Genomic DNA, 24,757 nt, shown 5'->3' with positions numbered 1-24,757 from the left:
TAGGTGTTTCTGCATTCACAGATAAGAATAGATGAACAAAGAAATAAATCAGTTCATCATACTGGGATACAGAAAAATTATCTATAGTAGATAGATAAAAGATTGCTGTAAATTGGCAAAAAAAAAGCAGCAGATAAAGGCTTTATTCAGAGATTATCATATATTGCATGTGCGTCAGAAAACACAAAATATACTAAGAAAGCCTACAAAATGTGTTCACTGTACCTAAACTTAGAAAAAGTTTTGCCCACCCACTAAGAGAATCAGGGTGGTCCAGACCACGTTTCAGTAGAACTTCTACAGACTTGACCCATGCTAAAGGCTGGCGGAGTTCCTCAAACCCCTTTATTTCCTCCCTAAGCCAGTTGTTTAAGATGTTGCCAAAGGCAACACAGTATAAAATGCACTCTGATGTGACTTGCAGATCTCTATCATCACATTCATATAATGGCTTCTGAGCATCTTTAATTTCTCTTGCAATAATTGTACCAACACTGACTTTCATAGCTTCACAAACTTAATTTGAAAGCTACCCTCAGCAGAATTTTAAGAGAACTGAATGGAACAGAAAATTATAATTTAATAGAAATTCTTACACTCTATATTCATATATTTCATTAAAAGGCACACTACTCTAACAATGATTCTCCTTGACTAAGTTTTACATATGTAGAAACTTTACATTCACCACACCTTCTTTAACTGGAGATGACATCTAAGTTCAAAATGCCATGAGCTGGTAGCCAAACAGCTGCCAATTACTGCACTCAGGGTTCAGTCAAGTTTTTGTTACATTTTCTCTCTAAAACCAAACATATACACCATGCTGTATCACAAAATGTTTTTGAAACTCCTGTCAATGGTCTGCTATTGGAGAGGGGGGGAAAGGCTAAAATCCTATTAGGCTCATGGAACTACCTTTGTTGACTCCTAACCTTAATCTTAATCTAGTGAAATGTATCATGCCTTTTCCTCAATCTCTGTCATCTATGGTCATGGTCAGTGTATTTTAGCATTGCAGTCTCCTGCAAAGCTGAGTACTTTGCTATCCACAAACAGGGCAAAATTGCTGCATATTATGAAAACAGTGTAAAATAGGGTAAAACAGTGTAAAACAGTGTAAAAAAGGTTATGACACACAGAGTCATGAACCTGTGGCATTAACTGAGAAATCAGTAATTACACTGCAACTTATTCACTATGAATATGTTTGCAACATATTCTGAAGCAACCTCAATAATTAAACATTAAATGAAAGTTTTCTATACGAATGTGTGTGTGTGTGGTGCTTTAGCATTTGAACAAGAGTGTGTGTGCGCAAATGTACACAAATATATGATTTATTCACCACATACTCGCAACTAAAACCAAAACATGCCTCCACAGTGTTATTTCCCATGGATTCTAATGTCTACATTTAATATTTACTTATTTTTACAATTATCTCCCACATCCTCCTGTGCTCAAGGCAACTTATAAAATTCTAAACAATAAACAATCCAAGCATAAATATCAACACAAATTAAAAATACAACCAGTAGTGTTAAAGCAGGAGATAGCAAACGTACTAATTTAAAGACATTGCTTAAAAAAAATTATTTACTTGAAAGGACTACCCCGAATGTATGATGAGTTCCTCCTTAAAAACATGTTTATACACAAGAAGGCTAAAAAGGTGAGCCTATTTCATTCCTCCTCTCCAAGCCGTCCAAAATTCTAGTTATCCCTACTTTAAACAGTGCATAGATGATGGCAACTACTGGATAGGGTTTTTCAAAACTATTCCCAGTTCAAGCAAACTTTTTCTTGCAATCTATGCGCTTCACAGTATCCGGACGAAAGCCCACAAGGAAAGAAGCCCACACAAATTTTGCCCACATGCATTAGGGTTAGGGGGATTCAACTGGTTAGGGCAGTGGTATTCAGACTGAGGCGTTGCGACGCCCCAGCCTTAGGGCCCTGGCCTCTGCCTCTTTAAGGGGCAGGGGCAAGGGGGAATGCAGATCCTTCCTGAGGATCGCGTTGCTAACAGGGTTGCAGGGATTGGGATGTACTCAGCAGTCCCTGCAGCAGCATCCTGCAGATGCTCGCACAGGGCTCCCCACACCAATAGGACGCTGCTTTAGGAACTAGTGAGTACATCCCAGTCCCTGCAGGCCCCGCTGCCTTCCGCTCACCCCCCCCCCCCGCTGCCTCCCTCCCTCCCCTCCCCTGCAAGCACTTACTGCAGCTTTCAAACTCCCAGAGAGTCTGAAAACAGCAGGGTTAGGGTAAAGGTTAAGGCATTTCCCCCCCCCCCCGTGGGAAATTTTTGTGTGGGCTTTTTTCCATGTGGCCTTTTTTCATAGAACAGTGCTTCATAGCCCAAACCTATACTTACCAACTACTGCAACACCCACAAAACTGACTGTACATTTTTCAACTTCCTGTTCCCAATGGGAAATTAACTGCAGCATTCTGCATCAATGTCAGTTTCCTCTCAGTCTTCAAGGGCAGTTCCACTTTACAATACAGTGGTGCCTCGCAAGACAAAATTAATTCGTTCCGCGAGTCATTTCGTATTGCGAAATTTTCATCTTGCGAAGCGTGATTTAAAACAAACCAAAACAAAAAAAATGCAAAAAAATTTGTCTTGCGAAGCACGGCCATAGAAAAATTCATCTTGCGAGTCACCAAAAAAAAATCACAAAACGCTTTCGTCTTGCGAGTTTTTCGTTGCGTGAGGCTTTCGTCTTGCGAGGCATCACTGTACTTGATTACAGAAATTATGAGAGCTTAAAGGACAGCAGCAATATCATTACTCTCTAGGAAGGAATTTATAAAATGTAACTGATAAGATACTCTTTGTCATAGCTGTGACTTGTTCATCAAACACAGCGTAGGAGCACAAAACCATTGCTAGGTTCTACAGTTGAGACAAGCAAGGCCTTCATACTGATCCTAACAGAACATATATTAACTGTCATGATGCTAAGTAATTGCCTGCTAAGGCTATTTTTTGCTCTGGAAGAAAATATAGAAATAAACTAAAGGCCCTGTTACCAACAACCCAATGTTAGGCCCTGCAATAAGTTGCTACAGCCCACAGTATCAGCTGCTGAGAGAACTCCCCATCATCTATTCTCACACAGACACAATTCAGACCCCTTACCTTACAGCAGTTCCACCAAAGTCACATTAGAGGCTGTATATCACTTCTTTTTCCCAGCCCATTAAGATGTGTCCACATATTGTATAGGAGAAAGCGGAAAAACCAGTTTGGGAGCCCTGCTGGATCAGGCCCAGGGCCCATCTCGTTCAGCTTCCTGTAACTCACAGTGGCCCACTAGATGCCTCAGGGAGCACACACAAGACACTTGCATCTGCCACCTCCAGGCATCTAGCATTCTATTTACACTCACACCCCTGCAAATGAAAGAAGAGTCAAACAAATTGACTTCTGGTTGCCATTCTTGAGCAGAAAAAGTTTCAAGACATATCTGGGAGCTTGCCGTAAATGGCTCCAAAATCCTAGTTGTGTGCATGCATAGAAGAATGCATATAACTGTGTATCTTAAAACTGAACTCAGTGGTAGGGCTTTCAGGGAGCAGAAAATGATCATCTGGGGTACATTAGCTTCTGTATTAGTCTATTTATGTTCTTGAAATATGGCAGCCAGTGATCAAGTTTAGACAAACATTAGCTCAAAATGGTTTTATACTCTAATCCACTTTTTATTGGTTAGAATAAAAACATGATGGATCATATTTAATACTACAGCAAAGAAAGACATACCATTCTAAAAATAATTGGCATCTAAATTCCACTAGCATATTTATACAGTGGTTACACTGGAATTTCTGAGGTGGGACAGGAAAGTTATTTCTCTTGACTGTCACCTTTTTTCATAGTAAATCTTAAAAAAAAACTTAACTAAAGTTACATTCCATTATTTTTAAACTAAGTGCAGAGAAATGGATATCAAATAGCTTACCTAGTAGAACTGCACTTTGTTGAGCATCAACGTCCATACTTAGAGACATACGACCACCTTTGGCCAATCGATCATAGAGCAAGGTTATATGTTTCTTCAGCCTATTAGTATCCTTGGGGATACTCAACTGATTGGTAAGAGTCAGAGCATGTTCTTTCGAACTCTTGGACAAACATGTTTTCAACAAGTGAGAGACAGAAGCATCCACACTTTCTTCCCATCCCTGTATGAAGAAAAATATATATTTCTCAATTAAAGTTTAACAATGACCAGAAGAACAAACTTGGTCTTTTAAGTCAGATAACAAAAATACAGGTGTAACCTATGTATCCACAGATTTTTTATCTTCTGATTTGTCTCAACTCAAATCAGGTGGGGGAGGGGATTAAAAGTCGAACACACCTTTGCCTCCTTTGCCCTGTGATGACATCTTGCTTCTTTCAAGGCAGCCCAAAACACTGTAGAAAGGCTCCACCTCGCACAGGCAGGGAAATAGCCCTGGAAGAGGTTCCCCTTGGGAAGGGACAGTAACACTCCTGGAGCCCGAGCTAGCAAAGAGGCTGAAGAGGGGGGCGGAAAACCTCTGTAGGCAGAACACGTGCAGCAAGGTGGAGCGCTCTCTCTCTCTCTCACACACACACACAGGGGCAGGTGCAGTAGTAACAGAGGGGATTGCTTTAAAAAACCCAGGGAGTGTTTGCCGAATTCCCCTCCCTTCAGACTGAGATGGTGCAGGCTCTCCTTGCTCCAGCCTATACAAACAAAGCAGTCCAGCAAGCAAGTCTTCCCAGCAAGCCAAAGCATGAGATTTAGGCTACAATCCGATCCACACTTTCCTGGGAGTAAGCCCCATTGACTAGAATGGGACTCACCCAGAAGTGAGTAGGCAGGCATAGGACTGGGCTCTCAGGCTACAAATCCTCTCCATACTTTCCTGGGAGTCAGCCCCACTGAGTACCATGGGGCTTACTTCTGAGTAGAAATGCATAGAACTGGACTCAAAAGCTCAGCAGAATCGGGGACAGCTGGCAAGGGGGGAGGGCTGAGTACAGAGTGGAGGGGGGAGGTGAAGGAGGGGTCGATTGAGAACAGCTGCCTTAGCTTCCTTCCATCCCCAAGTGTCAGGTTGCAGCGTATTTGTGTAACTCTATGCAATTTAGCACAAGAAGTTTTTTCTTAATTGTGGCGGGTCAGGGAATGGAGCTCATGAGCATAAATAGGCTCCACCTGTATACTGAAAGAAAAAACTGTAAAAACTAAAGTAGAAGCTTTAAGCAATCATGATTCTTACCTAAAGAGTTAGCAAATCTAAACAACACTAAACATCTGCGTAAATGAAAACAGGTACAGGAGTACCCCCGTATCCACAGGGTTCTGTTCCAGAACTCCCCACGATTACATGAAACTGCAGATACAGGCAAATGCCTCCCCCCACCCTCTGGTGGGGAGGCTGCTCCCCTCACCTCTGGAGGGTCGTCAGAGCCCAGCAGAGGCCGCAAATGTCCCCTTGCCTCTGGAGGAGGTGCGTGGGGGGCCCTGGGCAGCCCCGCAGACCCAATTCACAGATAAGTGAATACGAAAATATGGCCCCCTTGTAATAATCCCCCCAACCACCTAAAATATTAAAATCAAAGAAATTGAATCATGGCATCTGCTTTGGGAGTTCTATTTATTTGGAGGACAAAGTAAATAAATAAGTAAGTAAGTAAATAAATGGGAAAAAACTATACATTTAGAAGAGTAGAAGTTAAAACTGAATCAACATTAGTAGATTTAATAGGTTTTCTTATTTAGTTTTTTCTGGTATAGTACCTTTATTCTTTCTCACCAGGGTAAGGTGGGCTAGTTTACACAAATGGTTGCCACTACAAAAAAGTGAGGGAGATAGAATCTTTTTTCAATCTTGTGTCCTCAAGAAACTAACAAATCTAACACACTGCCCACCACAAGGAAAGCCAACGGATAGTGACTAGTTTTCTCTTGTTGCCTCCTCTGAGAACGTTTACTTTCTGTTGTGATATACAGTCTTTTTTTTTTTAAATGAAGTTCCCCTGATGAGGTCTCATTTGGCATTTTGTGTGAGCATTATCCTAAGGCGTGGGTTTGTAACTTAAGGTTCCCTTCATACATAACCCATTGATAAACTGCAAGTTTAGCATAGTACATATCCGAGTGTGGTCCCACTCCACTTTCAAAACATGCCATATCATGTGCCATTTATATACTTTGCATTAAAATGTTGGCCACTTGAACTTAACAAATTCTTATAAACTTCTTATAGAAGACCTTGAATTTTTACTATAATCAGCAATGAGAGCTCATATTTGGTCAGTCCAACTCTGGTTACCAATGGCTACTATATAGAAACTGCTAACAAAGACTGATCATGTAAAGATAGCAGGTGTCTCAGTCAGACAAGGATTACTGCTACAAGTCAGCTTTAAAGATAAACGTTAAAAGGTACATAAAGAAGAAGTTGATAAGGAAGATTAGAAAGGGATATAAATATCCTTTAGCCATTAAAAAGATTGTGTTGGTAACAAGCTTCTTAGTTTGTAACAGCTGCTTACTTTGTACCCAAAAAACCTCTAAAGGTGTTTTTTTCTTTCTTTCCCTTTTTAACTACATTGCTAATCTGAAAGAAAAGTAATCACCCATAGATGTTAAATGCTCATACTCAATGATATATATATTTGATATATATTTTTTTTCCCATTACAAAAATAATGTAGAACACTGGTGATATAGGATGCCATTTCAGCAACTTTAAACTTACCTTTAATCCTTCTAATAACTTAACTATTTTTTCTTGAGCAAATGTAAGGTTTAAATCCTCAAATCACTCACTTTAAATCAAAGTGCTTTTGAAAAACAAAAACAAGTAGACAAAAACAAGCAGAATGTTGAAAATCTGCACAATAATCGTGTTTTAGCTATACGTTATCATTGTATTTTTATTTTTTAATTGTACACTGACTATAACATAGAAAAGGCAGTACATAAATCATTTCAAAAAATGGTTTCAATAAAGAAATAAACTGTGTTTAATATACTTCCAGTTTGCAGGTATGGTTATTCCAGTTTTGTGCTAAGACAAGAATACAAAAATCTAGTGCCGGTGGAGGGAGTGGGGAGGCAAGAGGTGGGTCTGGTGGACCATTTGTGGAGGGCTTGGTGCCCTAAACGAATGGCTTTACTTTACTGCTGACCTTTTGGTCGGCGGTAAAGTGAGTAGCCCCATTGCAGGGCTGCTTCCCATACCTGGGAGAAGGGCACGAAAGTCCCCTTGTCCCAAGGCACCACCTGTGGTAGCCCGAGGCGCACAGGATCCAGTAGCAGCCATTCTCAGTGCTGCCAAGGCTGGACACCCCGGGCAGCTCAGGACTGGGCTGTAAGATTACTATTTTATTATAATATTTTATATTATTATCTATATTATTATTATTTTATATTATATAATATATAATAGTGATTGACTACAGTGGTTAGTTTTGCTTTCCCCTGATAGAAAATGAGCAAAGATTTCCTTTACATGATAAAAAATGGTTTATTCTCCCAGTACATTTTGTTCTGAGCAGTGGAGCTAGAAATGTATTTGACAGGCCAGAATAATGCAAAAGATGTTCTTGTAAATTTGAACAAATGAAATACAAAGCCATGGGAAGTAAACACATGAATGTCAATAAAGAACATTGGTTATCTAGCTTCGGGATAAGTACAACTTGGTTTAAAAGCTAAATGAAATTAAAAATGGAGACGGTATAATGCTTCTGTAGGGAAACAAGTTTTTGAAATTTATGCAATGTCTGTGATATGGAAGGACAATTTTTGACCACTGAAGTGCAGATTGCTTTGTTTATAGTTAAGAAATGACAATTGTCTCCGTAATGTCTGCTGTGAATAATTGGGTAGACAAAACCAAAGAGTCTTGCAACTTTTTGTGACAGTTCTAAGCTTTTAAATGAAGTTTTCTCATCAGATTACCAGCATCAAAGGGTGAATGGCCTACTGGATTGTTCCATACAAGAAAGTGAGATATCTCTATCACCTAAGAACTCTCTCAGTCCAACTGCTTTGATAAACTGGTCTTTTAAGTGGGAAAAATTCTACTGTTTAACAATTTTCTAGGCAACCTATCCATCCACATCTTCCAAAATGCTCACATTCTTTTCCTGGCAAATGCAAATAAAAAAGTTTCAGAAAGGATTGTGCACAAAGTACAAGAACATGTGATGCTTAAAGGAAATAATGTGATAAAAACATCTGCTTTTGCACTGATGTCACCATCTCAATTGGTTCACATATTTTTAAAAGCCAAACTGCATACGAAGCAGTAGATTCATGATGGGATCTTCTGAAGGCTCCCCCCCCCTTAAAGCAGCAGCAAGGATTTCCAGATTTGACAGGAGCAGCAGCACTGGTAGATGGGGATTGAACATCGTCCCACACACCATATTCCCAATCAAAATCATCTTCCTCAAATGTTTGCCCAACTGTGGGGAAAAATGAAATGTATATTTTTTTTCCCACTATGGGGCTACTCAGTAGATTGAGGTGAGATTTTGAGAGTAATTACTTTTCACCATCAACCATTTCAGAACAGTTCCCCCATCCAAAGATAAAACAGAATCTCAACATTTTTTAGCCACTAATAATGGAATTAAGTTTATAGAAGTATAATCTATTATTTAAATACAAGACCAGCCCAAATATTGGTTTTCCCCACTGCTAAAATCACCATGTAATCTTTAACCAAAATAAATGTAGCAAAAAATACAGTGAAATTGACAACAGAGATGTAGCAAAGAAAAGCCCATGATGACATCATTGTTTACAGAACGGAAAGCTTGAAAGTATTTATTCATTGATTAAGTTCCTATAGACATTCTGTTTAGGAGAGCCCCCTACAAGTCATAAAATTTATCTGTTAGTACTGACAGACTTTTTCCGTCCAACCCAATCTTTTAAACAGAGGGTATCAATAACTGTAGTGATCAGAGTTTGAGTCATCACTCAATCCATATGTCAGCCACCACTATATCAAAGCTAACTTATTCTGCATGAATCTGCTGGACTCTTTAGGTTAGCTGAAACAAATCACTTTCTTGACAAAAGTATTTTCCTACAAGCACATTCTGCATCTCAAACACTATATCAATACATTCAGAAATATTTTCCTATTCTTCATCTATGACAAAGCAGATAGCATAAATTAGTCTAGATATGATATACCAATTCAACATACTCTTGCCTTCCTTCCATATAAGCAAAAGAAGCCTTTATCAATAACATTGATGGTTTTGATAAAATCCACAATTATGATATATAACCTGTGCAAGATGTCAATAGGACTATCCCAACATACATTGTTTTATAAGAAAGGCCATGGTTTAACAATGCTATATTAACAAAAACCCTCTAAAACTGAATATCAGACTTCAAAAACAAGACTGAAAAGCACAGTACAATTAATACAGACCTGAAAACATTAGAACATAATAGATATTAGCCCATATAATTCTTTCTCAAATAATTTGAAAAAAGATACATGCTACTCTTTACCTTTACCAATATAAGTAAACCAAACCAACCAACTTGAAGTATATACATATATGAACTTTTTATATAGGAAAGGCTATATGTTCTATTTTAAAACAGATAAGCATCTACAGTTATGCTATTAATGTCAGACTTAAGAAAATGACATATCTGTACAGTTTAACATACGGAAAATGCTACAAGAGATGAACTCTACTCCAGAAAAAATTGTACTGCAGCACACAGTCAACCATAGTGCACAACTGATTAAAGAGTAAAATAAAAATAATCAGAATATTCTCTCCCATGACAATTCTACTCAGCTACTTGTGGAGAAATCCAAACACAAGCTGGAAGCTTCTGTCTGCAAACATCAATGGAATGTCAAAAGAGCCCCTCTCCCCCTCCACACCAAGAATACCCTTCTCTTTAAATTACGTTCAGATTTCTGTGGTACCGTAATAACTTCAGCATGGAATTATTGCAGCATCCTGGGAAAATGGTTCTTGCTCCAAATCCACCATCAATTTAGCACATCACACCACCACTTATATTTGACAGCTTGGAATTTGACATTTTATATTGTGGGATATATATGTATATGTACCACAGAAGGGTAAGTAGTAAAATTGCACTTTTGTCTTCAAGCATCAAAAAGACTTTCCCCCTGTTGTATCAGAAAGTCTCAATGCATTAAAGCAAACAGAGTATATTTAAGAGTATATATTTAATTTAAAAAAAAATTCAGCAAACCAGAACAATTACATTCTAGATATCCCAAGAACTAACAGCCACTTTCATATTGGGGCTATATGAGTTCTGGAACAAAAGTCATAAAAGGAAACAGACAATATAAGACTGCTTACCACTGCTGTACAAGTAGCAAGTAGGCCCTATAGTCTTATGCATATCTTTCAACTTGATGCAGAAAAGTCCTGCAACTGTTATACAACAGTATAACTTGAAAAATAAGAGCTTACCTAAGGCAAAAAGGTCACTTCAAATTCAATTTTACCATTCAAGCAAATGCAGAGTAACACATGCTTGGGACAGGGGTCCTTGAGCCCTTCCCACTCCTGGATTTAGGAGATACTTGGGAATAATGTAGGATGCAGCATGTGGAGCTGCAGTGGGAGGTGGGGAGGACATTTCAGAATACTGTGTAGAGTCATTACATTGGAGGCAATTACTCATGCTTCAAATTGCAAAACATCAACTGACAAGTCTAACAAGGGATGTAAGCCCATCCTTAATGGTTCTGAAGCAGCAAGTTATTTGGACCAAAACCCTGACAAACAGTGAATTGGTAAATGTTATCTACATTGTCACAAATGTGGAAAGGAGAAAAGAAGTCGTTTAAAAAATTAAAAAAGAAAAACGGTAAGGAAATTTTAAAATGGAATACAGTACTCTGTATTCCAGACAACTCTGCCTAAAATTCTGCTTCCACCCCAAAAGACAAGGAACACCTCCTCCTAGTGAAAAAGGCTGATTGTTTTCGTATCAAGAAGTGATGTAGAGATTGGTCTCCATGCTCACAGGAGAAGAAAATATAACATGACTAGTACATTGTCTGATAAGCAGGTTAAAGCTGATTTTAGAAAGTCTGACATCTGACGCAGAAAATCCAAATTGCGTGCCATCCCTCCTTCCCCCCGCAAAATAACTGGCAATTTGTTGTCTTTTAAAGGCATCCTGAACTTGCTGCCTGAAGCATCTTGCTTAATGAGAGGGTCAGAATCAACTCTGAAGCAAGTACAGTTAAGCCACAAGTTAAATTTCAACTGGAAGGTCCAATGGTATCTTGGAAACAAAAAATGAATACGAAATATTTGCACACTTCAGCAAGGAATTTGAAAGACATGCCTCTTCCCTGTTCCAGCCCACTTGTAAAAAAAAAAGTTAGTTGGAAAGGAATTTGCATTTTAAAAGGGAAAACATTTAACAGAACATGCTGGGAAGCCCATGATAATTATAGATTTAATGGTTTCCCATATTTTCACTATGCCTAGCCGATTCTTACCAGCTCTTGAGTATCCTGTGTTAATGGCAGAAATGTAGCTTCCAGAATAGCAACTTGGTCAGCATTCAGCTTCTGCCACAGGCTAATCAGGAGAATTACCAGCTGGGTGGCACTTTTTAACTTTGTGAACGCCTGGAACATATTGGCTTGGTTTTCCTCTGCTGCATCTGCTAGAGCTATTACCTGCAAGAATGACAAATTTCTGTTAGGTGTACTTTTACTATTCTTGAACACTCAGCACTAACATTACATTTGGCTAAGAGTTTTCTTTAGAAGAACATGAAGAATTTTGCTTTCCTGAAACAGAAGCCAGAATATTATTTGCCATATTCTTAGGACATAGAATTTAAAGTTCATTTGTTGACCTGATTAATAGATTATTTCAGTTAACGTAGAAAGGAGTCGGGGCCCAATCCTATCCAATTTTCCAGAACCAGTGCAGCTGCACCAATGGGGAGTGCGCTGCATCCTGCCATGGAGGGACAGTCAAAGAGATCCTTTTTTCCCCTTACCTCGGGACTGCATTGCAGCTGCATGGATGCTGGAAAGCTGGACCAGATTGGGCCCTTGGGCAGCCCAATCCAGACTAACGATGGCAGGGGACCTTATGGCCTCCTCTGCTTCCAGAAATCATCAAGATCAGGCTGGAGGTCTCCTTGGAGTAAGGGGATATTTTTCCCCTTATGTCAAGAAACTTCCCAGGCTGCCCTATGGGCTACTCAGATCAGCAACTGTTAAATGGGTTGGTTAATAGGACTAGATCTGGGTTGTGCTCTGCGTAGTCTGTAGGCTTATAATAAAACAACCCTGAAATTGACCCTCAGTATATAGGTTACACATTAGTCCTTAACAAAATGTGAACACTCATTTTAAACACCATCTGTGATGCTACGTTTTGTGTGAATATCCTCTACTGGAATAATTTCCAATGCTTATCATTTAATATAAAATAAAGAAACACTTCATTTTCTTCTACACAGAAAAGAACTTTTTTTAAATCAGTACATTTTCAATTACTTTCAATTACTCTTTCTTTTTCCACACATACAGTAAGACAGACACACTTTATACAAAACGTAGATATTTTTGGCATATGACCAGGTCACTTATGTCTATAGCACAAGCATAGCCAATAGTATACAAAGACTTTAAAAAGGAAATAGAAGGTGTGCTGAACTGAAATGCCAGTTTTTTTTTCCTTTATAGGTTTTATTTTATCCTATTTCCACATTTAGGACATCAGTGGAAAAACACAATTAGAAACAGAACCAAGGTAAGAGAAACAGAACCAAGGTACTTTAATCATTGAAAATATTCTTGTTCGTACATACACTTCCTACACATCCCCAAAAGGAACAGCTTGGCAAAAGCAAAACCAAAGAAAATGACTATGGACTGTCTAAATGATGGTTGTAGACTGTGGAACTCCATGTGCAAATAAGTAGTTTTTGAGAAACAATATTTAAACACCAATAGAGTTATTCAATCTCTTGCTTTGGCGAGTATTACCAGAGTATAGCAGTGACAGCAGATCACTGCTAACACAGGAAGTCCTCCTTGTGTTTTGCTCCTATATGCCCACTAAGAGCCAGCTGCTTCAGTGAGCTCATGCATTGGGAATGGACTATTTTCTTCTCTTTTCTTGAAAAGATTAAACTGTCCAATCTCAGGGATTCTGTCTTGCAAAGAATATTGTCCCTTAAGACAGGGGTCTCCAAACTTTTTGGCCAGAGGGCTGCATCAAATGTCTGGCACAGTTTTGAGGGCTGAAAAAAAATTTAAATATAAATTTTATATAAATAAATTAGAGATGGAACTTAGATGTGTGGATAAATGAATGAATGGGCTCATTCATTCAACCTTTCTGGCCCTTAGAACACCCTCCAGATGCAACCAGAGCACAGTTCTAGTCATGTTTGGCAAAGTGGGCCAGAGGCTTTCAGGGCCGGACAGAGGCTCGCCACGGGCTGCATCTGGCCCCCCAGGCCAGGGTTTGGAGACCCCTGCCTTAAGAGAACATGGCATGAACAGTACACTCTTTGGAGTAATATATGTGTCTCACTGAGAGTTGGGTATGATTTTGAGCCATATACACATAGTATGTCAATATATGTATGTAAGCCTTATAATACTAAACTCCTGCTCATTAGTTACAGCAGCATGGACACTGTGCATGCAGAGAAAGGGAAAGTGAAGAAATACTGGCAAGAAGGGCCCCCAAGCTGATGCACTTCCAAAGCTCCACCATGCCTCTATGTGTACATCATTTGTCTGCACTAACAAACACTGTACCCAGGGAGACTGTAACCCTATGGTTTGGATTGTTTGGCACCCACTGTTCCAAATCATGGAGAGGAAATCTTCCCTGGCAGAGGAAGGGCATTCCAAACTGACTGAGAAAGCCCCCTTGTGCCAGGTCCAGGGTAGGGTTGACTGTCAACGGCTTTTCCTCCAGGCAGGGCTCACTGTCTCTTCAGTTTGGCCTTACCTCGCAGGGGTATAGGATGTTGGCTGGTCGGGCTTGCAGCCCACAGCTAATTACTTTTGAATTTTCTACTTCTCCTCCATCCTCTTGCCTTCAGTGGGTCACGGAGTACTGTGAAATTTTTTTGCTGAGGCTAGGGGTTGTTTTGGAATCTCCTTAAAGGAGGCACAATTTATTTGTGTTGGAGGGAGTTAGGATATTGCAGCGGAAGCCAGAGAGGCTTATTCAACCAGGCAATTGCTGGTTTCACCTTTGCAGGCACATTCCGCCCAGGAGGGCTTAGTCTTAACACACCTGCTTCTGGGGTAGCAAAAGGTTTTGGGGAGTGAATTTCCTCCCTAGGGCTCTGTACACATGAGGAGAGGATGAGAACTAACAGCATCCTTTCACTCCCCCCCCCCCCCCACCACCACCTTGGACACATTTGTGACACTCTGAGCCGGCACGACGCTGGCTATGCTGGCTCAAGATAAACTTAGGATTGCGCTGTCAGGTGCCAATTTGTTGATCTCGGCCTTTCCTCCTCATGCATAAGTCAGTTTTAATAGTAAATGGATAAAAGCTGGGTAACATATGATGTTCTTTAGCTGCAATATTGTTACTTGAAAGCTTCAAGGAAAGAGTCCATCACTTTTATTATCACCATATTTTACTCTAATACTTACTCAATATATTTCCTTTGTTTTTATCTTTTTTTTTAAAGATCACACAAAGCTTTAAAATAAAAACTGTTTTTATTTTAAAAACTATTTTATAAAAGATTGTTCCTCAAGAATAATATAGAAGGGGAATATGACTGGCACTAGAAAGATTAAAGAGCCATTGGCACTGGGTAAAAGCAGGGTATTTGGCTTTTTTAAAAAAAAAAGCAAATCAAAATTTTCTTGCCAATTACAGCTTTTCTGTGCTGCATACTTTTCTGGCTGACCAAATTTTCAACTAGTTCTTGTAAGCTTATGTACAACAAAGCAGATGCCAGCATGGTTTACCCCCCCCCCCCCAAAAAAAAAACTATGGGGAACCCCTTGTAAAAAAAAATAATTGCACACACAATTCAAGAAAAAACCATCCTCTACATTAGGAATTTAAATGATCTTTTTAAAGTTTCACATTTGCTGTTGACAAGGGCATGGTTTCACTTCAGAAGTAGGGTAGTAGTGGTTTTTTTTTATTAAACAATCCCAAGAACTTCATCAATGTCCTTCTTAGAGTAAGACCACAATATCTGATCCAAAAATGAGCACTACATAAAACCTTTTCTGACCTCTATACAAATCCAACTATAGATATATTTCAAAATTGTGCCCTGCATTCTAAATTGCTTGATCTGTTATCCTGAATCTTGCAGATGTATTGATGTTTCAGACATTAAAAAAAAATCCAGACATGGGACCAGTTGGACTTTTGTTTAAAAGCAGAACAGCAGACCCAAGTGTCATCTCATAAACTGATTTTAAAAGCCCCCTTAGTTTCAAAAGTAGTTTGCTATATGGCACAAAGATGATTGCTTTAAGAAATATAAACTAAAAGCCCCTTTAGGCACGCAAAACTAATTGTGCTATTTCCGGGATCCCAGCCATGACTTTCTTATGTGGCAGAATACTTTAATTTCAGAAGATTATCCATCACAAAGATATCTAATACTCAAAATATTCTAAATCACTTACATTTTAAAGTATCCTTACTGAATACGCACACTTTCAGTCCCTGATACCACTAACTACAAAACTAAATTAGGAAATTAGGAAGCCATTTTAATTCAAAACTTATTTATTCACAAGTAAGTCCCATATGTTTCAACAGACCTGGTAAGTGTATATTAGTGTGTTCTTAGTCCAACTGAATAAGGCTGATCAGCTTCAAAACACACAGTGACTATCTTGACCAGGATGCAAATAAAACTCCATATTTGAACAAGATGGTGTACCATTTCAGGATGACTGCAGAGTTTGTAATAAATTGTAAATACTGATATAAATACATGTATGCATTAGACTTGACAAGTGTCATGATTAGGTTTGCACAGGTTCCCCCCCACTCCCCGAATTATGAAAGTCTCCAAATCAGAAAATTCCTAAGAAGAGTTACAAAAACATACCTGCAAAGTCCCAAGTGTGTGAGAAACCATACATGTTTGGTTGGTAAACAAGGTTGGTTTATTATAAAACATTTTTATCCTGACTTTCATGTCACAGAGCAACAAGGTGGCTTATAAAGCAGAGAACAAACAATAAAATGAAGTTAGTGAAAAGATCCAAGTTGAAGGCCATCTCATCAACCCCACAACCACTACAAACCTCACCTTCCACAAAGGCTGAGCAAAAAAGTCAGGTTTTAACCAATATCCTGAGTGAAAGATAAGGGCCAACATAAGTTCAGTGGAACAGCATTTTACAGGGTTGGTGCCACCACCAAAAACACCTTACTCCTGGTGGTGTCCATCACACTTCTGAGGGCAAAGGAAAGGGCAAGCCCTAAGTTGATAACTGGAGCATGGAATGATACAATCTTCAAGACATCCAGGTCCCAAACAATTTTGGCACATAACTAGCACCTTGAACTGAGCTCCGAAACCAAATGGCAACTAATGGAACTCTGAAAGAACTGGTCGTGTGATTTCACTGAACAACCTGGCTAAAACCCTGGCTGCCACAATTTGCACCAACTGAAGTTTCTGAATGTATTTCATGGACAGCTCCCCAGACACATTATCGTAGTTAAACTGAGACACAACCAGAGTGTGGATAACTGTAGCTAGGCCAGATCTGTCCACAAAAGGCCTCAGTTAGCAAATAAGCTATAGCAGATAAAAGGTGCTCCCAGTCACTGAGGTCACCTGGGCCTTAGAGAGTACCACCAGATCAAGGAGTGCCTCCACATGAAGCTCTTTAAGAAAAAGTATAACCCTTATCAATGACAAATCAAACACCATCTTTCAGACCAGTAGAAAACCAACTAATAGCACCTTTGTCTTCTGTGGATTAAGGTTCAGTTTGTTTTCCACTGTCCAGTGCCCTACACAGCTGCCAGACATAACATAAGTAAAGGGTTTCAAGAATCAGATGAAAAAGTGAGATAGAGTTGGGTCTCCACACACTGATGACCCCGCAGCCCAAATCTCCAGACTTCACTCAGCTGTTTCATGTAGATGTTGAACAGCATAGGGGACAATATGGAACTTTGCAGAACCCCAACAAAGGTCGGGGGTACAGAAGTCCCTTAGTATCACCTTCTGGATCTTAGCCTTGATCTTATCCTTGAGCATGAAGGACCCATATATATAGGGCCACCTATACACTCCTCCTTGTCAGGCTGTTCAGAAGGATATCATGGTTGATGGTTGATGATATTGAAATCCACTGAGAGATATAGGAGAATCAGCAGTCACACTCCCCATTTTTCTTCTAGTGTAAGACATCCACCATGGTGTCTAAGGTACTTTCTGTCTCCAAACCCAAACTAAAGTCACATTAAAATGGGTCCAGATAATCAGTTTCATCCAGACAAACATAGTCCTGGGATGCCACTACTCACTCAAGTAGCTTTTCCCTAAAAAGGCTAACAAAATCAGAGGGATACAATTATGATGTGATTTTCCCTACAAGAACTGTAGCACAGCCTTCACCCCACTTAAGAAGGCACTGATCACCACAAACGCCCACATGCCTAATCCCGATGGCTGTTCTAACATGCCAAATGGGAAAGGGTTGAGTGTACAAGTGATTGGTCACACAGATCCAAGGATCCTGTCCGTGTCCTCAGGGTGAACAATATTTTACTCAACAATATTTTACTCAACACAAATGGCCCCTGCAAATGAAAAGGAATGTGCTGATCCCTGGAGAAAGGGAAAAATGCACCCCTTTAAAATCACAGTTTAAAAAACTGCTTTTTACTGTTGCAGAGAGACAGTCATACAAGTTATTACAGGTATAACCTAAGTATCCACAGATTTTTCTGTCTCAAAGCTGATGAGAAGGGCCCTTTAAATTAAAGGAAAACAGTCATTTAATAATGCCAGAGAGGGCAGCTGGCTGACAATCCATCAATCATTCTCTCTGCAGGCTTCACTCCTCCCTTCCCCCTGAAGACGTGAAAGAAGGTTAAATGGCAGCGATTATCACCTTCTCCATACTTTTCGACTTGCTGGGGCTACTTGCATATTGGCTGGGTCAATATTGGGTCATATTGACTGGGTCAATATGCATATTGACTTGCGTATTGACTGGGTCAATTTGTGTTCTGGTCACGATAAAGAAACCGGATTTCTTGACGTGCTAAATGACTGTGGCTTAGATCAGCTAGTCACGGAGCCCACCAGAGGACAGGTGACTCTGGATTTAATATTGTGCGGTACGCAGGACCTGGTTAGAGATGTAAACGTTACTGAGCCATTGGGGAACAGTGATCATGCTGCGATCCGTTTTGACGTGCACGATGGGGGAAGAATACCAGGCAAATCTCTAACAAAAACCCTTGACTTCCGACGGGCGGACTTCCCTCAAATGAGGAGGCTGGTTAGAAGGAGGTTGAAAGGGAGGGTAAAAAGAGTCCAATCTCTCCAGAGTGCATGGAGGCTGCTTAAAACAACAGTAATAGAGGCCCAGCAGAGGTGTATACCGCAAAGAAAGAAGGATTCCACTAAATCCAGGAGGGTGCCCGCATGGCTAACCAGCCAAGTTAGAGAGGCTGTGAAGGGCAAGGAAGCTTCCTTCCGTAAATGGAAGTCTTGCCCTACTGAGGAGAATAAAAAGGAACAAACTGTGGCAAAAGAAATGTAAGAAGGTGATACTGGAGGCCAAGCGAGACTATGAGGAACGCATGGCCAGCAACATTAAGGGGAATAATAAAAGCTTCTTCAAATATGTTAGAAGCAGGAAACCCGCCAGAGAAGCGGTTGGCCCTCTGGATGGTGAGGGAGGGAAAGGGGAGATAAAAGGAGACTTAGAGATGGCAGAGAAATTAAATGAGTTCTTTGCATCTGTCTTCACGGCAGAAGACCTTGGGCAGATACCGCTGCCCGAACGGCCCCTCCTGACTGAGGAGTTAAGTCAGATAGAGGTTAAAAGAGAAGATGTTTCAGACCTCATTGATAAATTAAAGATCAATAAGTCACCGGGCCCTGATGGCATCCACCCAAGAGTTATTAAGGAATTGAAGAATGAAGTTGCAGACCTCTTGACTAAGGTATGCAACTTGTCCCTCAAAACGTGGTGCCAGAAGATTGGAGGATAGCAAATGTCACGCCTATTTTTAAAAAGGGAAAGAGGGGGGACCCGGGAAACTATAGGCCGGTCAGCCTAACATCCATACCGGGTAAGATGGTGGAATGCCTCATCAAAGATAGGATTTCAAAACACATAGACGAACAGGCCTTGCTGAGGGAGAGTCAGCATGGCTTCTGTAAGGGTAAGTCTTGCCTCACGAACCTTATAGAATTCTTTGAAAAGGTCAACAGGCATGTGGATGCGTGAGAACCCATGGACATTATATACCTGGACTTTCAGAAGGCGTTTGACATGGTCCCTCACCAAAGACTACTGAAAAAACTCCACAGTCAGGGAATTAGAGGACAGGTCCTCTCATGGATTGAGAACTGGTTGGAGGCCAGGAAGCAGAGAGTGGGTGCCAATGGGCAATTTTCACAATGGAGAGAGGTGAAAAGCGGTGTGCCCCAAGGATCTGTCCTGGGACCGGTGCTTTTCAACCTCTTCATAAATGACCTGGAGACAGGGTTGAGCAGTGAAGTGGCTAAGTTTGCAGACGACACCAAACTTTTCCGAGTGGTAAAGACCAGAAGTGATTGTGAGGAGCTCCAGAAGGAGCTCTCCAGACTGGCAGAATGGGCAGCAAAATGGCAGATGCACTTCAATGTCAGTAAGTGTAAAGTCATGCACATTGGGGCAAAAAATCAAAACTTTAGATATAGGCTGATGGGTTCTGAGCTGTCTGTGACAGATCAGGAGAGAGATCTTGGGGTGGTGGTGGACAGGTCGATGAAAGTGTCGACCCAGTGTGCGGCGGCAGTGAAGAAGGCCAATTCTATGCTTGGGATCATTAGGAAGGGTATTGAGAACAAAACGGCTAATATTATAATGCCGTCGTACGAATCTATGGTAAGGCCACACCTGGAGTATTGTGGCCAGTTCTGGTCGCCGCATCTCAAAAAAGACATAGTGGAAATGGAAAAGGTGCAAAATGTAGCGACTAAGATGATTACGGGGCTGGGGCACCTTCCTTATGAGGAAAGGCTACGGCGTTTGGGCCTCTTCAGCCTAGAAAAGAGACGCCTGAGGGGGGACATGATTGAGACATACAAAATTATGCAGGGGATGGACAGAGTGGATAGGGAGATGCTCTTTACACTCTCACATAATACCAGAACCAGGGGACAGCCACTAAAATTGAGTGTTGGGCGGGTTAGGACAGACAAAAGAAAATATTTCTTTACTCAGCGTGTGGTCGGTCTGTGCAACTCCTTGCTACAGGATGTGGTGCTGGCGTCTAGCCTAGACGCCTTTAAAAGGGGATTGGACAAGTTTCTGGAGGAAAAATCCATTATGGGGTACAAGCCATGATGTGTATGCGCAACCTCCTGATTTTAGAAATGGGTTATGTCAGAATGCCAGATGCAAGGTTGGGCACCAGGATGAGGTCTCTTGTTATCTGGTGTGCTCCCTGGGGCATTTGGTGGGCCGCTGTGAGATACAGGAAGCTGGACTAGATGGGCCTATGGCCTGATCCATTGGGGCTGTTCTTATGTTCTTATGTACTTGTGAAGGGAGGGATTGCTGCCTCCTAGTGAAGCCTAAGTGCCTGGAAAGAGAATGATGGCCTCTGTGTGCATTACAAAGATCACCAAGGCTGTTTTTAAATCAGCAAAGAAACTTTGTGTTTTAAATTGATTTGCTATAGTGTGTTTTTTTGCCATTCATGTGAGTTCTTGGAATGGAACCCTCGCAAATAATGAGATTCAACCTGTACTGCTCATAAAACAATGCTATTCTAAATAGGAGCCTCAGTCTCTCCAAAACAAAAACTCTTCTTCCCCATTTGGACAAAGCTGGTAACAACAGAGAAACAAGTTTGTTAGCCTTGTTACAGCAAGAAAAAAAGGCAAAATATTTGACTGCTAACTCATGATTCATGAAGTCATGATTATACAACCATGGTGCAATTTTAGTGTTATATAATTTGAAGTGCTGAAGGATTCTAAGGATTCTGCAAACAGTCCAAAATGTAAGCAGTTGTTAGTGTTCTACCATCAAATATAAAATTTTGCATAACAGTACTATTGCCCCCCCCCCAATACTTTAAACAAGAGTGAAGAAAGTTTCTCAAGGATCACAGGCAGTCAGATAACATACTGCTCTGGACCAGGGTACTGCTCTGGACCAGGGTATCTTAGAGATCGCCTGCTCCCGTACAATCCGGCTCGACCTCTCAGGTCATCAGAGAAGGCCTTTTTACAAGTGCCGCCGCCTAGGGAGGTACGTGGGGCGGCTGCAAGAAATAGGGCCTTCTCAGTAGTGGCACCAACGCTATGGAACTCCCTTCCCCTTGACTTAAGAATGGCTCCCTCTCTTGAGACCTTTCGGCAAGGCCTGAAGACCCTTCTGTTTAAACAGGCCTTCTGAGTTCTTGGCCTTTTAACATCTTTTTAACATCTTTTAATATTTTTTTTACAGGCCTGATTCTTTTATGACTTGCTGCTGCTCTATGCTCTTTTTACCTATTTTTACTCTGACTGCTGTTTTTAGTATGTGTTAATATGTTTTTATTTGTTTTTAAATATGTTGTAAGCCGCCTTGAGTCCCTTCGGGGAGAAAGGCGGGGTAGAAATAAAGTTATTATTATTATTATTATTATTATTATTATTATTATTATTATTATTATTATTATTATTATTATTATAACATTCCACTGTTTAAAAAAAATTGATGACCACTCCATATTCTCAGTCTGGCAATTTATATTGAAAGGTGAGAAATCAAGGTTTTTTAGCATGCTGAACTGACAATCAATATTGGGTTACACCTGCTATTTACTATGGGTTTAGCGATTACTTTGCCAACCAATCCATATTTTATTTCATTTGTAATCAAAAGTAAATAAAGTGCCAATGTTTAAACTTAAAGTTTTTTTTAAACATAATCCTGACACATACAAAAGTTCAGGGGGGGAAAGAGTAAGCAAATGAATGGCAGCCTAGTATGTGATCCTTATTGTACTTTGCTCTTTTATCAACATTTCATGCTACAAGAGCTGTGAATAAAAAAATGCAGAGTTTGAATGAATTGAACAAGGATCATATCAGTTTCTAAAGAAAGCTTTAAAAAGAACTATGGGTGTGATCCAATTTGGTGCTTATGTACAGATTGTGTACAGTACAGATTGTGATCCTGTTTATTTTAAAGGCAATCATTAAGTACATGGTTTTTAATAGTTTTTGTTCTTGCTAAGATACTTCCTAAGTACTTGCTAAATGTTGCAATATTGTAACATTTGGGCAAGGCTCAGATACACATGGGTCTTAAAATAAAATTTTTGGTAATCACTTTTCTCTTAAATTTTCAAAATTTCAATGACAAAATATTCATTAAGGCTGAACAAAGAAGATTTTGGTTAGACATGTTGCTTGTTTGTCATCTCATTTTATTTTTGATTTATTTATTTAAATGGTTATCTTGGTTCTGTTCTCTATAGCGTACTCTTACTAGTTCGTACGTTTCCTGTTAAAACTTTAATAAAAAAATGATTTTGTGTTTGAAGCTAGTCAATGGAGAATATAAATGTACCAATGGCATAAATAAGTGTAAATAACTGTTACAAATTTAGTAGATGCAACTCTCCCTGACAATGAAAAGAACGCATACTTTTAAAAGTACACCAGTATAGACAATGGTTACTTCTAACATTCTATTTGTTCTTTAAGTGAGTATCCAATAATTATGTCATGTCACTTTACCATCTGGACATGTGGCAACAACAGAAAAAGGACTGTCTGCGGAACTCATTGCCACAGGATGTGGTGATGGCATCTGGCCTAGATGCCTTTAAAAGGGGATTGGACAAATTTCTGGAGGAAAAATCCATTACGTGTTAAAAGCCATAATGTGTATGTGCAGCCTCCTGATTTTAGAAATGGGCTATGTCAGCATGCCAGATGTAAGGGAGGGCACCAGGATGCAGGTCTCTTGTTATCTGGTGTGCTCCCTGGGGCATTTGGTGGGCCGCTGTGAGATACAGGAAGCTGGACTAGATGGGCCTATGGCCTGATCCAGTGGGGCTGTTCTTATGAGGACATCTTAATTGTCCATAAATGTTTGTTGAGCAAAGCAATCTTATCACTAGGCTGGCACCTCTTCCCAGCACTAAGAGGAATCTCACATCAAAAGATGACAACCAGAAGAGGTTGCTACTATATATCTATCTCCAGACTGTACCAGACAAATTTGTTTTGCTGGGAACAAATACCTCTTAAATACAGAAAGACACAGTTGTAACAATGATTAACTGAAGTGAACAAAGATGGAAAAGTTAAAAAATCCCTAAGCTTCACTGTCCTACAGAAGAAGAAGAAAAATACTGCCAGTGAGATAGAAAATTAAAGCAGGTTTCATCAAAGCAGTAGGGGTCATGAGGCAGTGGGGTAGCTTTTCTGGGTCTCTGCAGTTTTTAAATATATATATATATGGCTGGATAAGCACAACATTTTAAAAAAGTAGATAAAGCCCACTCTGAAACACTACAATCATTTTATTGCTATAGGATTTACAGATCCAGAAATCTGCCATGATTCAGATATTACCTCAATCCTCCATGAGGCAATGGAAACTGAGTCAAAGAAACAAGTTAGTTCCACAGGTTCCTGAATCTGACACATTATCATTCTTGCACCTTCAACACACATGGTGGTTTATGCAATGAGGTCCCTGCCCAAAGTAGTTTACAATCTAGTTTGACGCACAAGGGAGGACTACAAAGGAAGGAGAGGGAACACAATGGAGCTTACAGAAAACGTACAAAGAAGAGTAGGCATGCACAGCATTGTACCACTGAATGCGTTGTGGAGAGGTGCACCTCTCCGATGGTAGTAATCTCAGGCAGAGAGAGAAGAGGAGATTGTCCCACACAGGTAACTTTCCCTCTTGCCTCTTTCCAGGACTGCAGCAGGAAGAGAAGGCCTGATTAGAGGGGCAGGTTGGAGGGGGGACTTTCATCAGTTTGGCTCTCCTCAGCAAGAAAGTGACTGCAACTGTTACTTCAATCCTTTTCTTGCTTGCATTAGTTGTCCCTAAGGGAAGGGATGGGAACTTCACACTCCCTCTCCTCTCCTCCTCTGCAAAATTCCAATGAGATGCACAGGGCAAAAGGTAAAACTGCTTTAACTCTTGCCCCTCCAACTTGCAGTAAGCAAGGGGAAGGAGATGGTTGAATGGGGCCCAGAAATGAACAGGCAGTGCAGCCGCCATAGCAGCAGTCTGACAGTCAAACCACCAAGCCCCAGTGACCACATGGGCAGCCACATTCTGTGCTAATTGCAGTTCCTGGACTATCTTCAAGAGCAGCTCCACGTAGAGTGAGTTACAATAATGAAGACGAGATATCACCAAAGAGTGAACCACTGTCATTAGATCTGACTGACTATTCATATAGTTATTTTTCCCCTTTTCACCTCTTTCTATGCTTTGTTTCTTGTTCCTCTTTGATAAATCTATGTATTTTTTTACTCCA

At 40.2% G+C, this 24,757-nt stretch overlaps 1 protein-coding gene across 2 annotated transcripts in view; it reads right to left on the bottom strand.

Moving 5' to 3' along the window:
• Positions 1-24,757, bottom strand: part of BBS9 (Bardet-Biedl syndrome 9) — a 281,323-nt gene that overhangs the window by 156,128 nt on the left and 100,438 nt on the right. For both annotated transcript variants that reach the window (XM_066627037.1, XM_066627038.1), the window contains exons 19-20: positions 11,536-11,718; positions 3,975-4,197 (exon numbers count right to left, since the gene is read on the bottom strand). In XM_066627037.1, coding sequence (XP_066483134.1) covers positions 3,975-4,197; positions 11,536-11,718 — 406 coding nt within the window. The remainder of the gene's footprint in view (positions 1-3,974; positions 4,198-11,535; positions 11,719-24,757) is intronic.

This window comes from Tiliqua scincoides, chromosome 5 (assembly GCF_035046505.1).
Source record: "Tiliqua scincoides isolate rTilSci1 chromosome 5, rTilSci1.hap2, whole genome shotgun sequence".
In the NCBI taxonomy this organism is placed as follows: Eukaryota; Metazoa; Chordata; class Lepidosauria; order Squamata; family Scincidae; genus Tiliqua; species Tiliqua scincoides.
The sequence above is the reverse complement of the archived record's forward strand: the minus strand, read 5'-3'. Positions and strand labels throughout refer to the sequence as shown.